The sequence below is a fragment of the Schistocerca americana genome, chromosome 3, assembly GCF_021461395.2.
Source record: "Schistocerca americana isolate TAMUIC-IGC-003095 chromosome 3, iqSchAmer2.1, whole genome shotgun sequence".
Classification (NCBI taxonomy): Eukaryota; Metazoa; Arthropoda; class Insecta; order Orthoptera; family Acrididae; genus Schistocerca; species Schistocerca americana.
This window is the reverse complement of record NC_060121.1, coordinates 690,272,633-690,287,303: the sequence shown is the minus strand read 5'-3', so window position 1 is coordinate 690,287,303 and position 14,671 is coordinate 690,272,633. Positions and strand designations below refer to the sequence as shown.

The 14,671-nt window shown below is 42.6% G+C and overlaps 1 protein-coding gene across 1 annotated transcript in view; it reads right to left on the bottom strand.

The window, feature by feature from the left end:
* Positions 1-14,671, bottom strand: part of LOC124606696 (juvenile hormone esterase-like) — a 128,692-nt gene that overhangs the window by 38,607 nt on the left and 75,414 nt on the right. The window contains exon 4 of the mRNA XM_047138721.1: positions 14,274-14,459. Coding sequence (XP_046994677.1) covers positions 14,274-14,459 — 186 coding nt within the window. The remainder of the gene's footprint in view (positions 1-14,273; positions 14,460-14,671) is intronic.

The following is a 14,671-nucleotide window of genomic DNA, read 5'->3' as shown; positions in this document are numbered from 1 at the left end:
TCCCTGCCTCTCTCAACGTCCTTACATTCCAAAAACCAATACGGGTTTCTCTTTTCAGGCCAAAGATATCCTTAAGATCCATCCGGCTGTTTCTCCTTTTAGTTTCTGTGATATGTATTTTTTGGTGGTGTGGTTTATCATCCCACAGCCCCCGAGTGTCTTGGTGGTGCTGCCACCTCATGGCCTGGACGCCTGCCAAGGTTTTATTTCAGGGCGTTACCCCTTAGATAGCTTGTCTTCACCACGACTACAGAACGCTATTCATCCCTTCGCAGTAAGGCCTAGGTGCATCAGAGTTGTCCTGGTTTCCAAGGATCTTCCGCTGTCCACGTTAGGGGACTGTGTCTGCTGCCACTCAATCACAGGGAGAAAAAGGAAAGAAGGGGAATGTATAGGATGGGACAGAACAGAATAGAATAGGATAGGACAGGACACTAGACTGGACGTTGTGAGACTCACTTTGTCTGGATCCTCTATGGAGACCTGTCCGGCTTGGGAGGCCCTGCTGGTAGTTACACCACCGCCGGCATAGCGCTCCACTGCATTGGATCACACAAACCCCCTCCCCCACACAGTGTTTCGTTAAGGCGGTGTCTCCTGAGGGGGGTTAACATAGCCACTGATTCATTAACCGCTGCACTTCTGGTGTGTTATGGCCTGTGGCTGTGCTTGTCTTCCAAATCTCTGCGACATTACCATTCAACAAGATAACGCAAGGTGACATGTTGCCTGTGCTGTATCGAACTACCTCCATACAGAGAGTATTAAAATGTTGCCCTGGCCAGCACATTCTCCATATTAGTCACCCTCTGAAAACATCTGGCCATGGTTTGCCAAGAGACTGGTTCGCCAACACTCACCAGCCACTAAGACTGGCGAACTGTGATAGATTTGAAACAGCATGAAATGATTTAGCCGTATCAGTCATCCAAGCCTCAGTTCGACTCAATGACCAGCCAGATTACAGGTTAGGCTGCTGTCGCAGATGGGATCTCTGTGTGCTAAGCTTTGTACTCCATATAATCCTATTTTAGTTCATTTTGTAGTAAGAACTCCGCAAAAGGCTGCATTTTGAACCAATTTTGCTAAGGTACTACAGCTTATGTGAGTTGTAGCTACATAGCCTGGTATGTATAAACATCAAAGGCAGTGCTGCCAGTCGTTGCTGGGACTTACCTAGGTGTTGCAGGAAATGTATTTGCAATTGAGAATATTGAACCACCATCGACCGTGTACTGGAATAACAGTGAAAGTTATTTCTGTACTGGGACTCAAACCCAGATTTTCCACATTTCATGAGCGGTCGACATTTTTACCGCTTCGGCTGTCTGTACAGGAATCACGACCAGATCCGAACTTCCGCATGTTGTGGTCCCTGAATCACAACCTGCACTAGTACGTTATGTATATTCTCTTCTAGAAAAGAGATATTTGTTTAGAGTTGAGGACCTGGTATTGGCAAATAAATATGAAATAGCAGTGCCTGCGATATTAAGAAGTATGATGCAGTGTTTCTTCCTAGATGTACTCTCAATAAATACGTCCTTCTTGGACAGGAATATACATTACATACAGGTGCAGGTTGAGCCACATGGACCACAACATATGGGAGTTTGGGACTGGCAGAAGTGGTTAAGGCGACTGCTCGCATAAAGCGTTCGAATCCTGGTCCTTCACAAATTTTCAGTGTGTCATTTCAATACACAGCTGATGGTAGTTCATATTCGCAACTGCAAACACATTTCCTGTATTTCTTAATGGCTGTAATCGCTGCAGTACCTGGAATTTTGGAAATATTGTTGTAGGTTTCTATGGGAGCAAACTGATGAGGTCACCATTCCCTAGGCTTATAGACTACTTAATCTAACTTAAACTGACTTACGCTAAGGACAATACACACACACACCGATGCCTGACAGAGGACTCGAACCTCCGACAGGGGAAGCCACACGGACCGTGGCAAGGCGCCCTAGACTTCTTGGCTATGCCGTGCGGTGCTGCAGTACCTGTTCCTCCGGACATGCATGCACCTAATGATATGGCTACAAGTCAGTAAACCTGTAGCACCTTAATAAAATTGGTTCAAAATACATCTCTTTGCGGGGTTTTTGCTACAAAATGTACTACCACAGCTACGGAAGCCAGGACCACAGACACATTTGTAAGGTTTTAGTCACTGGCTATCCTTCCTTGTGCTGCAGTTTTAATTACGAGCTTTGAAGAACGAAGGAAGGAAGATAGAGATTTAACACCTAGTTTACTGTAGATTCATAACAGACGAAGCACAAACTTAGATCGGTAAAGTTAGCTGGGTTTCCTTTTTGAAAGAAGCATTTCAGCAATTGCCTTAAATGAACTAGGGAAACTAAAGAAATTCTGAATGTGGATGGTGGGACGAGTTTTGGTTTATGATCCTGTTGACCAAAAATACTTCTTACCACCGAGCTACTGCCCTCGGTAAAAATAAGACAGTTAAATCCGTAGTGAGACTGTCGAAAACTTTGTACACCACAATTCCCAGTTGCCTTTAGCTGGTATCAATGACACAATGGTCAACAACTTTAATAGCTACATCTGTATCAAACTTTTAGTTTTTGCGACCCTCAAGAAAAATTACACACAGATATCACTGGCAACTGAATGGACTTCGCCAAAAATGGAATGGTAGTCTCTCTATGACGACATCCGTTCTTCATCGACACTCCCTTCCCTAACACTTCCCCTTCTCCATTTTCATTACATGTTATCTATCAGAAACGTAAAAGCTTGTCAAATTTATATTGGTGCTTAAGAGATACTGAATTTGAATAAAGTGACTAGAATTATATGCATTTGCGTCCATCCTAATGAAGAACTCTGAGCACTGTCACACTAGTATTCTCAATATACACTACTGGCCATTAAAATTGCTACACCAAGAAGAAATGTAGATGATAAACGGGTATTCATTGGACCAATATATTATACTAGAACTGACATGTGATTACATTTTCGCGCAATTCGGGTGCATAGATCTTGAGAAATCAGTACCCAGAACAACCACCTCCGGCTGTAATAACGGACTTGTTACGCCAGGGCATTGAGTCAGACACAGCTTGGATGGCGTGTACAGGTACAGCTGCCCATGCAGCTTCAACACGATACCACAGTTCGTCAAGAGTAGTGACTGGCGTGTTGTGACGAACCAGTTGCTCGGCCACCATTGAACAGACGTTTTCAGTTGGTCAGAGATCTGGAGAATGTGCTGGCCAGGGCAGCAGTCGAACATTTTCTGTATCCAGAAAGGCCCGTACAGGATCTGCAACATGCAATCGTGCATTAACCTGCTGAAATGTAGGGTTTCGCAGGGATCGAATGAAGGGTAGAGCCACGAGTCGTAACACATCTGAAATGTAACGTCCACTGTTCAAAGTGCCGTCAACGCGGACAAGAGGTGACAGAGATGTGTAACCAATGGCACCCTATACCATCATGCCAGGTGATACGCCAGTATGGCGATGAAGAATACACGGTTCCAATGTGCGTTCATCGCGATGTCGCCAAACACGGATGCGACCATCATGATGCTGTAAACAGAACCTGGATTCATCCGAAAAAATGACGTTTTGCCATTAGTGCACCCAGGTTCGTCGTTGAGTACACCATCGCAGGCGCTCCTGTCTGTGATGCAGCGTCGAGGGTAACCGCAGCGATGGTCTCCTAGCTGATAGTCCATGCTGCTGAAAACGTCGTCGAACTGTTCGTGCAGATGATTGTTGTCTTCCAAACGTCCCCATATGTTGACTCAAGGATCGAGACGTGGCTGCATGACCTGTTACAGCCGTGCAGATAAGATGCCTGTCATCTCGACTGCTAGTGATACGAGGCCGTTGGGATCCAGCACGGCGTTCCGTATTACCCTCCTGAACCCACCGATTCCATATTCTGCTAAGTCATTGGATCTCGACCAATGCGAGCAGCAGTGTCGCGATACGATAAACCGCAATCGCAATAGGCTGCAATCCGACCTTTATCAAAGTCGGAAACGTGATGGTAAGCATTTCTCCTCCTTATTACACGAGGCATCACAACAACGTTTCACCAGGCAACGCCGGTCAACTGCTGTTTGTGTATGAGAAATCGGTTGGAAACTTTCCTCACGTCAGCACGTTGTAGGTGTTGCCACCGGCGCCAACCTTGTGTGAATACTCTGAAAAGCTAATCATTTGCATATCACAACATCTTCTTCCTGTCGTTCAAATATCGCGTCTGTAGCACGTAACACGTAACGTGTATCCACAGGACATGTGGCCTGTTTTTTAGATTAGATTAGATTTACTTTCATTCCAATTGATCCGTAGTGAGGAGGTCCTCCAGGATGTGGAACATGTCAGAAACACAACAATACATGACAAATATTTAAACTAAAACAAATAAGCTAATGTACCATTCCACAGGTCCCAAGTGGAATGATCGTCATTTTTTAATGAACACTAAGAGTCATTTTACAAATACTATTGCACTGAATTTAAAATAAAAAAGTTTTATATTTATTTATAAGGTAAGAAACATGTAATACAACTACTGTAATACTTATTTACAATGAACACATTACTGCACTGAAATGGTGCAGAAGTTAGATTATACTTACACACACACACACACACACACACACACACACACACACACACACACACACACAAATTTTCAGTGAACACATTACTGCACTGAAATTGTGCAGAAGTTATGTTGTACTTATATACAAATCAGTTGGTTTTCCTCAGAAATTCATCAATGGAGTAGAAGGAGTTGGCCACCAATAAATCCTTTAGGCTTCTCTTAAACTGAATTTCATTGGTTTAAGAGAAGCCTAAAGGATGTATTTGAAGAAGTGTCATGATGATCTCTCCATTGGCAAAAGATTCCGGAATAGTCCCCCATTCGGATCTCCGGGAGGGGACTGCCAAGGGGGAGATTACCATTAGAAAAAGATTGAATAATCAACGAAAGGATAACGTTCTAAGAGTCGGGGCGTGGAATGTCACAAGCTTGAACGTGGTAGGGAAACTAGAAAATCTGAAAAGGGAAATGCGAAGGCTCAATCTACATATAGTAGGGGTCAGTGAAGTGAAGTGGGAGGAGGACAAGGATTTCTGGTCAGATGAGTATCGGGTAATATCAACAGCAGCAGAAAAGGGTATAACAGGTGTAGGATCCGTTATGAATAGGAAGGTAGGGCAGAGGGTGTGTTACTGTGAACAGTTCAGTGACCGGGTTGTTCTAATCAGAATCGACAGCAGACCAACACCGACAACGATAGTTCAGGTATACATGCCGACGTCGCAAGCTGAAGATGAACAGATACAGAAAGTGTAAGAGGATATTGAAAGGGTAATGCAGTATGTAAACGGGGACGAAAATCTAATAGTCATGGGCGACTGGAATGCAGTTGTAGGGGAAGGAGTAGAAGAAAAGGTTACAGGAGAATATGGGCTTGGGACAAGGAATGAAAGAGGAGAAAGACTAATTGAGTTCTGTAACAAGTTTCAGCTAGTAATGTCGAATACCCTGTTCAAGAATCACAAGAGGTGGTATACATGGAAAAGACCGGAAAATACGGGAAGATTTCAATTAGATTACATCATGGTCAGACAGATTCCGAAATCAGATACTGGATTGTAAGGCGTACCCAGGAGCAGATACAGACTCAGATCGCAATATAGTAGTTATGAAGAGTAGGCTGAAGTTCAAGACATTAGTCAGGAAGAATCATTACGCAAAGAAGTGGGATACGGAAGTACTAAGGAATGAAGAGATACGTTTCAAGTTCTCTAACGCTATAGATACAGCAATAAGGAATAGCGCAGTAGGCAGTACACTTGAAGAGGAATGGACATCTCTAAAAAGGGCCATCACAGAAGTTGGGAAGGAAAACATAGGTACAAAGAAGGTAGCTGCCAAGAAACCATGGGTAACAGAAGAAATACTTCAGTTGATTGATGAAAGGAGGAAGTACAAACATGTTCCGGGAAAATCAGGAATACGGAAATACAAGTCGCTGAGGAATGAAATAAATAGGAAGTGCAGGGAAGCTAAGACGAAATGGCTGCAGGAAAAATGTGAAGACATCGAAAAAGATATGATTGTCGGAAGGACAGACTCAGCATACAGGAAAGTCAAAACAACATTTGGTGACATTAAAAGCAACGGTGGTAACATTAAGAGTGCAACGGGAATTCCACTGTTAAATGCAGAGGAGAGAGCAGATAGGTGGAAAGAATACATTGAAAGCCTCTATGAGGGTGAAGATTTGTCTGATGTGATAGAAGAAGAAACAGGAGTCGATTTAGAAGAGATAGGGGATCCAGTATTAGAATCGGAATTTAAGAGCTTTGGAGGACCTACGGTCAAATAAGGCAGAACGGATAGATAACATTCCATCAGAATTTCTAAAATCATTGGGGAAGTGGCAACAAAACGACTATTCACGTTGGTGTGTAGAATATGAGTCTGGCGATATACCATCTGACTTTCGGAAAAGCATCATCCACACAATTCCGAAGACGGCAAGAGCTGACAAGTGCGAGAATCATCGCCCAATCAGCTTAACAGCTCATGCATCGAAGCTGCTTACAAGAATAATATACAGAAGAATGGAAAAGAAATTTGAGAATGCGCTAGGTGACGATCAGTTTGGCTTTAGGAAAAGTAAAGGGACGAGAGAGGCAATTCTGACGTTGCGGCTAATAATGGAAGCAAGGCTAAAGAAAAATCAAGACACTTTCATAGGATTTGTCGGCCTGGAAAAAGCGTTCGACAATAGAAAATGTTGCAAGTTGTTCGAGATTCTGAAAAAAGTAGGGGTAAGCTATAGGGAGAGACGCGTCATATACAATATGTACAACAACCAAGAGGGAATAATAAGAGTGGACGATCAAGAACGAAGTGCTCGTATTATGAAGAGTGTAAGACAAGGCTGTAGCCTTTCGCCCCTACTCTTCAATCTGTACATCGAGTAAGCAATGATGGAAATAAAAGAAAGGTTCACGAGTGGAATTAAAATACAAGGTGAAAGGATATCAATGATACGATTCGCTGATGACATTGCTATCCTGAGTGAAAGTGAAGAAGAATTAAATGATCTGCTGAACGGAATGAACAGTCTAAAGAGTACACAGTATGGTTTGAGAGTAAATCGGAGAAAGACGAAGGTAATGAGAAGTAGTAGAAATGAGAACAGCGAGAAACTTAACATCAGGATTGATGGTCACGAAGTCAATGAAGTTAAAGAATTCTGCTACCTAGGCAGTAAAATAACCAATGACGGAGCAAGGAGGACATCAAAAGCAGACTCGCTATGGCAAGAAAGGCATTTCTGGCCAAGAGAAGTCTACTAATATCAAATACCGGCCTTAATTTGAGGAAGAAATTTCTGAGGATGTACGTCTGGAGTACAGCATTGTATGGTAGTGAAACATGGACTGTGGGAAAACCGGAACAGAAGAGAATCGAAGCATTTGAGATGTGGTGCTATAGACGAATGTTGAAAATTAGGTGGACTGATAAGGTAAGGAATGAGGAGGTTCTACGCAGAATCGGAGAGGAAAGGAATATGTGGAAAACACTGATAAGGAGATGGGACAGGATGATAGGGCATTTGCTAAGACATGAGGGAATGACTTCCATGGTACTAGAGGGAGTTGTAGAGGGCAAAAACTGTAAAGAAAGACAGATTGGATTACGTCAAGCAAATAATTGAGGATGTAGGTTGTAAGTGCTACTCTGAGATGAAGAGGTTAGCACAGGAAAGGAATTCGTGGGGGGCAGCATCAGACCAGTCAGTAGACTGATGACCAAAAAAAAAAGGACGTCATCTTCGTGGTGTAGCAATTTTAATGGCCGGTAGTGTACAAGGGGATTACATGATGATGTTACAAACTTTCAGGGATGATGGAGAAGGATAAATGTATCAATTTGGTGCAAGGGACCCTTGACTGGGAATGACAGTGTCAAAACGTATAAGCGGGATTCTACTCAAGTTGCGCCTTAGTCTCACGCTGCACTCAAAGTAAAGGCCACAACTTCTGCATCCTGAGCGTGACGTACAGGCTTCCTGCTGAATTCTCCCCAGTGCCCTCATATAATTTATTTTGTAGAGGGACTAGCAGCGGCACAAGGGGCTCGATATCAGAGAGTTCGAAAATACTAAGCCTACGCCACAGTCATAATGAATTCCATTTACCTGTTCAAGTTTCACACTCTGATACATAAACAACAGTTGCTCAAAATGGCGTCCCCCCATCATCAATACAAGCTTAGCATCGTAGCACAAAGTTCTGTCAAACTCATTCTAATATCCCCAGTGTCGGCAGCGAGAATTCTTGCCAGGATATCCTCTTTAGTCTCGACAGGCGTCTCGTACACAAGACTTCTTACATGTCACCACAAGATGAAATCAAGTGGAGTGAGATCAGATGAACGTGCTGACCACGAGACACAACTCCTCTTCCTATCCACTGATCCAGGTGTTCACGAAACCACAGTCCAAAATAAGGTGGGGCTCCATCATGTTGGAACCACACCGACTGACAAATAACAAGTAGGCTATGTTCCAGAAACAATCTTATTAAAAACAGTAGGGGAGAGTCTGATAAAACGGGGTAGTCTGATGAAACAGGGTATCACACTTTCCTCGTCTGATATGTGCTGCCATCTCCCGGTAAACATAGTAACCTCTTTTCCACTCGATGACCTTCATTCTTAGAGTAGCTGCAGTCCGTTGAAGGCAACCGTGAGTTCTCTCGGTAGAAAAATATATTTTTATAGTGTTGTGTTGTAATATTCGACTGTGAATTGTGCTTTTATATTTGCAAGACACTATTTTGGAGACTGTAAAGTAAGTATGATATAAGTTAAACGTTGTCTGCACTGCAGATCGTTGAGTGTTTCAAAATGTTTGTCCCGCTCAAGGGCTATTGAAATCAACTTGTTCTTAATATGGCGTTGTCGGAAAAAATAGGGTGCCACTGAGTTTGATAAAACAGGGTAGTACCCCGTTTTATCGACTGATTTACAAATCGCCGTTTGCGATTTTCAAATTGTTTATTTAGTTTGCTCAATTACAAAATTTGTTATTATTACTATTATTATTATTCGCATGATCTAACTTCAATTATGCCATGATTATGGCGCCTTATAAAAGGAAAACTGGCAGACAGTCATGGAGTCAAGAGAGCGTGAAAGAAGATGTAGTGGCAGTTTTGGCCCAAGCAATGGGCTATTTGAAAGCATCAGTCCTTCAGGGTTCCTCAGTGTCCTGGAAGCACGTATAAAAATGGCCCCGAATGGAATGTGTTTAGAGGATGTTACAAAGAAAGGTAGGCCCATATACTATTTTAGAAGAAATTAATTAAACCGTTGCAGTGATTATTATTATTACTATTATTATTGTTGTTGTTTTAGCTACAAACCTGTATTTAATCAGGAGCAGGAAAATGAACTGGCTGAATATATCCTGTTAATGGAAAGCAGATTGTTTGGATTGACCATCGATGAGGTGCGGAATTTTGCTTTCGAATTGGCAGAGAAAAATAACTTGTCGCATAACTTCAGCAAGACTAAGAAGATGGCAGGTAAATGCTGATTCTATTCGTTTTTGAGGGGGAATCCGGAAATAAGCGTGCTTTCTGCCGAGCCAACATCTCTTGCCATAGCAGTGGGCTTTAACTGTGCAGTAGTGAAGCAGTTCTTTGGTTGTTGTTAGAACTTTATAATAGGTACAACTTCACAGCCGATAGTCTATTATGTGGATGAGACAGGAATAACAACAGTCCCTAATAAGCAATCAGTGGTGCTTGCCTTGAGGGAGAAACGTCAAGTTGGCGTTTTGTTTTCTGCGAAGAGAGGCGTGTTAGTGACTACTGTACCCTGTATGAGCGCTTCTGGAATTTATGTGTCCACAATGTTTGTGTTCCCTAGACGAAGAGCCAAGCCTGAAGTGCTGGATAATGCTCCGCAACGATCTCCTGCGATCTGCTAGCGGATGGATGTAGAAAGAAATTTTCCTGAAATGGTTTCAACGATTTGTTGAATTTTCTAAACCAACTGCAGAGAAACCCGTTCTGCTCTTGGATGGTCACTCAACACACACAAAGAGTATTGAGCATGAATGCAGGCCCTGGATGTTGCATTCATGGTCCCACTGAGTAATTATTACTCTTAAGAGGTTCGGAAGTGGCTTCAGTGTCATCCTGGACGAGTGATATCCATCAATCAAGTTGCATGTCTGTATGGGACAGCGTTCATGAAATGTGCTTCTATTGAGACTGCTATAAATGCATTCCGTAAAACTGGAATATTTCCACAGGATGCAGATATTTTCCCTGATTAGGTCTATCGGCCTGCTGAAACAACAATGACCCATCGTTGGAGAAAGGTGATGTCCCGCCTTCGGAACCTACTTCAGAGTCATTAAACAAATAAACATCTTTTCCAACCACACTAGGGTCTTCCCAGTCGGATAGGCTTAAGCCTTCAACTTCAGCTTTCCACGTCACTCCGAAGGACATAAAAGCAGTGCCGATAGCTGACAGAAAGGAACAAAAATCTAATAGAAGAAGAGGAAAGACAGCTGATCTTACAAGTTCACCTTATAAGGAAGAATTAGTCTTCTATGAAAAAGGGCAAGACTCCCAAAAGAAAACTTCAAATGGGGCCACATTCTAACAGTTCTAGGCCTACTGAAGTCAGAAATGTTGGACGGAAGGAAGTAAAGAAAGTTGGAAAAGTACGGGAGTATAGCACATCGTCAGAAGGGGAAGGAGAAGATAATAGAGCTTGAATTTATTGTAATGAACTTTTCTCCAATTCTAAGTCTAAGAATCCCATGCCCAATTGTAATTAGACAGATTGGACAATTAGTCATTAAAAGCTCTTGGTAGACATAAGTTCATTACATGTGCCACTTTGTTTATTAAGTACCCTTTTTTAACCGACTCTCCCCTACCGATTTATGTATCGCACTCTGAGGTGTTAGGAGGATTTTCGCTTATAACTTTGGACTTGGTTGTTTCCGGACTAAGGTCTCTCTCCTCAGATTGTTACGCGTACTCTTCTCCATTTCCCCTGAAAGTTTGCGACATCACAGAATCACCCTGTACATGAATGATCTTTGAGATTAAGTCAGCAGCATTTGTCGACTGTTTTCTGTGTTGTGTTGTCAGCAGAGCCAACACCGTGTTAAGAGAGGAGGCCGAAATGCACGCAGGCTGGCGTGAGGAGAGGACTATACTGACGTGAGGTCTGGAACATGACAAGGAATTAGAATTCAGGAAGCTGGCGTAATTAGTTGGATACTTAACTTTAATCCATTAATGATGAACGTCGCTCTTGACGGTACATGATTCACAATATCAATATCAATAGTAACTGAATATGGCGCCTTGCTAGGTCGTAGCAAATGACGTAGCTGAAGGCTATGATAAACTGTCGTCTCTGCAAATGAGAGCGTCTGTAGTCAGTGAGCCATCGCTAGCAAAGTCGGCTGTACAAGTGGGATGAGTGCTAGGGAGTCTCTCTAGACTAGACCTGCCGTGTGGCGGCGCTCGGTCTGCAGTCACGGATAGTGGCGACACGCGGTTCCGACGTATACTAACGGACCGCGGCCGATTTAAAGGCTACCACCTAGCAAGTGTGGTGTCTGGCGGTGACACCACAGGTAGGATATTGGGAAAGTACAAATGGGACCGTAGAATGACAAAACCTAAATCACTGTACCGGCGTTGACTCTTTATCGGGTAGGTATGACAAAGACAGCAAATGAATTCAGAGCCACAGTACTAAGATCTTAAAAGTTTGGTACAGCCAATATGAAACTGTATCAGCGATGGCCAAGGAACTCAGTTAGTAGCCCTCTCAGCACCCGGCAAGAGGTGCTCTTCTGTACTTTCATGAAGATATACTATTTATCTTGTAATAATAGTTGCAGTAGAAAACGAAGGAGTAAAGCCGCAGGTCACACAGCGATCGCGGTAATAAATGTACAGATAAATCGTCGCAGGCCGCGTACTACTTGATTTCACTGGCTTCATTCATCTGGTGCCAGTATCCTCGGATATCCACTGGCCTAGAGACAGCACGTTCGAGGACTGAAGCACAGAACTATCGCCAACACAGTGGTCCTACAATGCTAAGAGCATGTGAAGAGGGGCCACTGTTTATTCGTCAGGCGTCCGTTAGAAAACCAAATGCATGTAAGATTCCTGGTGGTACTCTTAAGTAGAAGAGGACAAATTCGGAACTGCGAATACAGTTCATGTATTTTGTAACGGCTTAGTCGCTGGACTACGTGTCCCTTCGGACATGCATGAAGATCCGAAGGAAAATTGTATCGTTTTTCGAAATAATATAGGCACTGCCATATCGCATTTATCTGCCAATACCGGGTCAGCGACTTTGAAGTAAAATGTCTCTCTTGTACGAGAATATACGTAATGCATGTGAGAGTACAGGTTGTAGACATATGGTTGACGACATATGGAGGTTTGGATCTGGTCGCAAGACGTGCTTGGATAGCCTAATGGTCCTCTGTAATAAAAAAACTGAGTGAATGCAACAACGACCTTCAGTGGGTGTCATCTGACGTCCGCTACGACCAAATAAAACGAACAATTACGAACAAAATTTAAAAAAAAATCGTAAGACGATCGCTGGCGATGAGTGGGAAATCTAGGTTCGAGTCCCAGTCCGGTCACGTCCTTGCATTGTGCAGCTGATGGTTATCCATCGCAACTGGGAATACATTTAATGTATTTGTGATATTTTCTGTGCTAGATAGTCGTGATAGTATTTATTCCCTTTCCTGGGACATTTTGTAATTCGCTAATAGGGTTCCCAAAAGTTTTTTCTTAAGTAAACGAGTGAGTTATGGGTGACATGTATTCTGACACCTTCTCCCAGCGCCTAATTTTTTTTCCAAAGTCGCGCGGTTTGCTAGGCCTCAAGCGGCTCGCACGTCAATACCTACAAGAGAGAACTTTAGTGATGGTGCGTACGCATGAATAATGAGTTTCGGAAGTAACTGTTTAAACGCGGTAACACCGCAGAGTGCAGCTCGTACTCTACATGAGGAGCATCGTTACAAATCGTACTACGTGCGCAGATCATAATTTTACAAAAAGCGAGAAAAGCTTTTGGCTTCCTAACCAAATGAAATATGTCAAAATTCTCGACGACAGGATCCAAGTATTTAGATTATGTGCTAGGGTTAGTAATGATTGAAATCATTTCCCAATGTATTGAGGCAGCATTTTAATTTTTAGATTGCACTTAATACGTTTTGAACCAATCTAGTGAACAAAATACGTTGTGATCCAATCATGTTTCCACATAATGATTTCAAAACGTTCATTTCAATTTCATATTTTTATTTTTCTATAATTGAGTCTTTGTGGATGATACTGTTGCACTTCATCAGGTATGCTGTACGCTTTATATTTTTGCTTTCGCTGGGTAGAATACTGTGATGCTCCCTCATTTAAATCTGGCTTCTTTGTGACTACAAGGTGACTCAAGATTACTGACATGTGGATCTCGGTTGAAGTGCTTAAAACAAAATGTCTTCTCATGTCGTAACAACAGAGAGTTAAAGCCAATTAAAGTATAAAAACACGCATTTATTCAATATTTCCCATACGAATAACACGTCAATACACGGACATAACAAATTTCACTGAAAATGGTCATTCCTAAAATACATCAGGTGTTATTACTTACTGAGCTACATTTTCTTTTAATTTTCGCAGCTTTGATTCTCATTATACTTCCTTTAGATAGCTCTCTTACGGGTAATTAACCCTCCACAGTGATCGAAAGTGCGCTGTCATGTAATCGACACCACACTCCGAGCTACTAGACGAAAATAATGGGAACAGCGAATAAGAGTGGGCTCATAACGCAGGCTAGGGAACATATCTTGAACGTTTTGAACGGTCGGCTGTGGTATATGATACTATTTGATCCGATTCATGTTTTTCAGCAGTAAGTTACTCTGGGAAAGTATATGAAATAACCCGATCCGATACAACAACATTAAAGAGTATACCACAACTTGAGTGAAAACGCATCAAACTGTATTTTGACCTCGGCTGCATTTAATACACATTGAAGCGATGCTCCTCGTGAACACATGCCAGCAGATCTGTATTTGTAAAAGTAAACGAACGGCGAATAAATGAGAATGTACAAAGTTATTTAGTGAATGGATGAAAGAATCGATGAAGTGTCAGTCTCCATACCTCTGGCGAGGGGTGACAGTGCGAGGAGGTGTACGCAGGCCGCCCCCGCACTTTCGCCGAAAATGGTGACTCTGTCCGGATCTCCGCCAAACGCTGCGATGTTCTCCTGTACCCAACGCAGCGCCGCCACCTGGTCTTTAAGTCCGAAATTTCCTGGAGCAGCTTCATCTTCGGTGCTCAGAAAACCTGCGGGAGCGTTGCAAGGGCGGCATATTTATGTACACACTTACGAAAGTAATTATTTATTTGCTCTAATTACATCCACACGTCTATTGATAAGACTGACAGATAAGAACGTAGACATTTACACCTGTAGCAGGATTTCATTGTGGAGCTTTAGGGTTATTAATGTTAAGTTACATAAGGTTCCTCAGCTAATTACATTACATCACGACTGT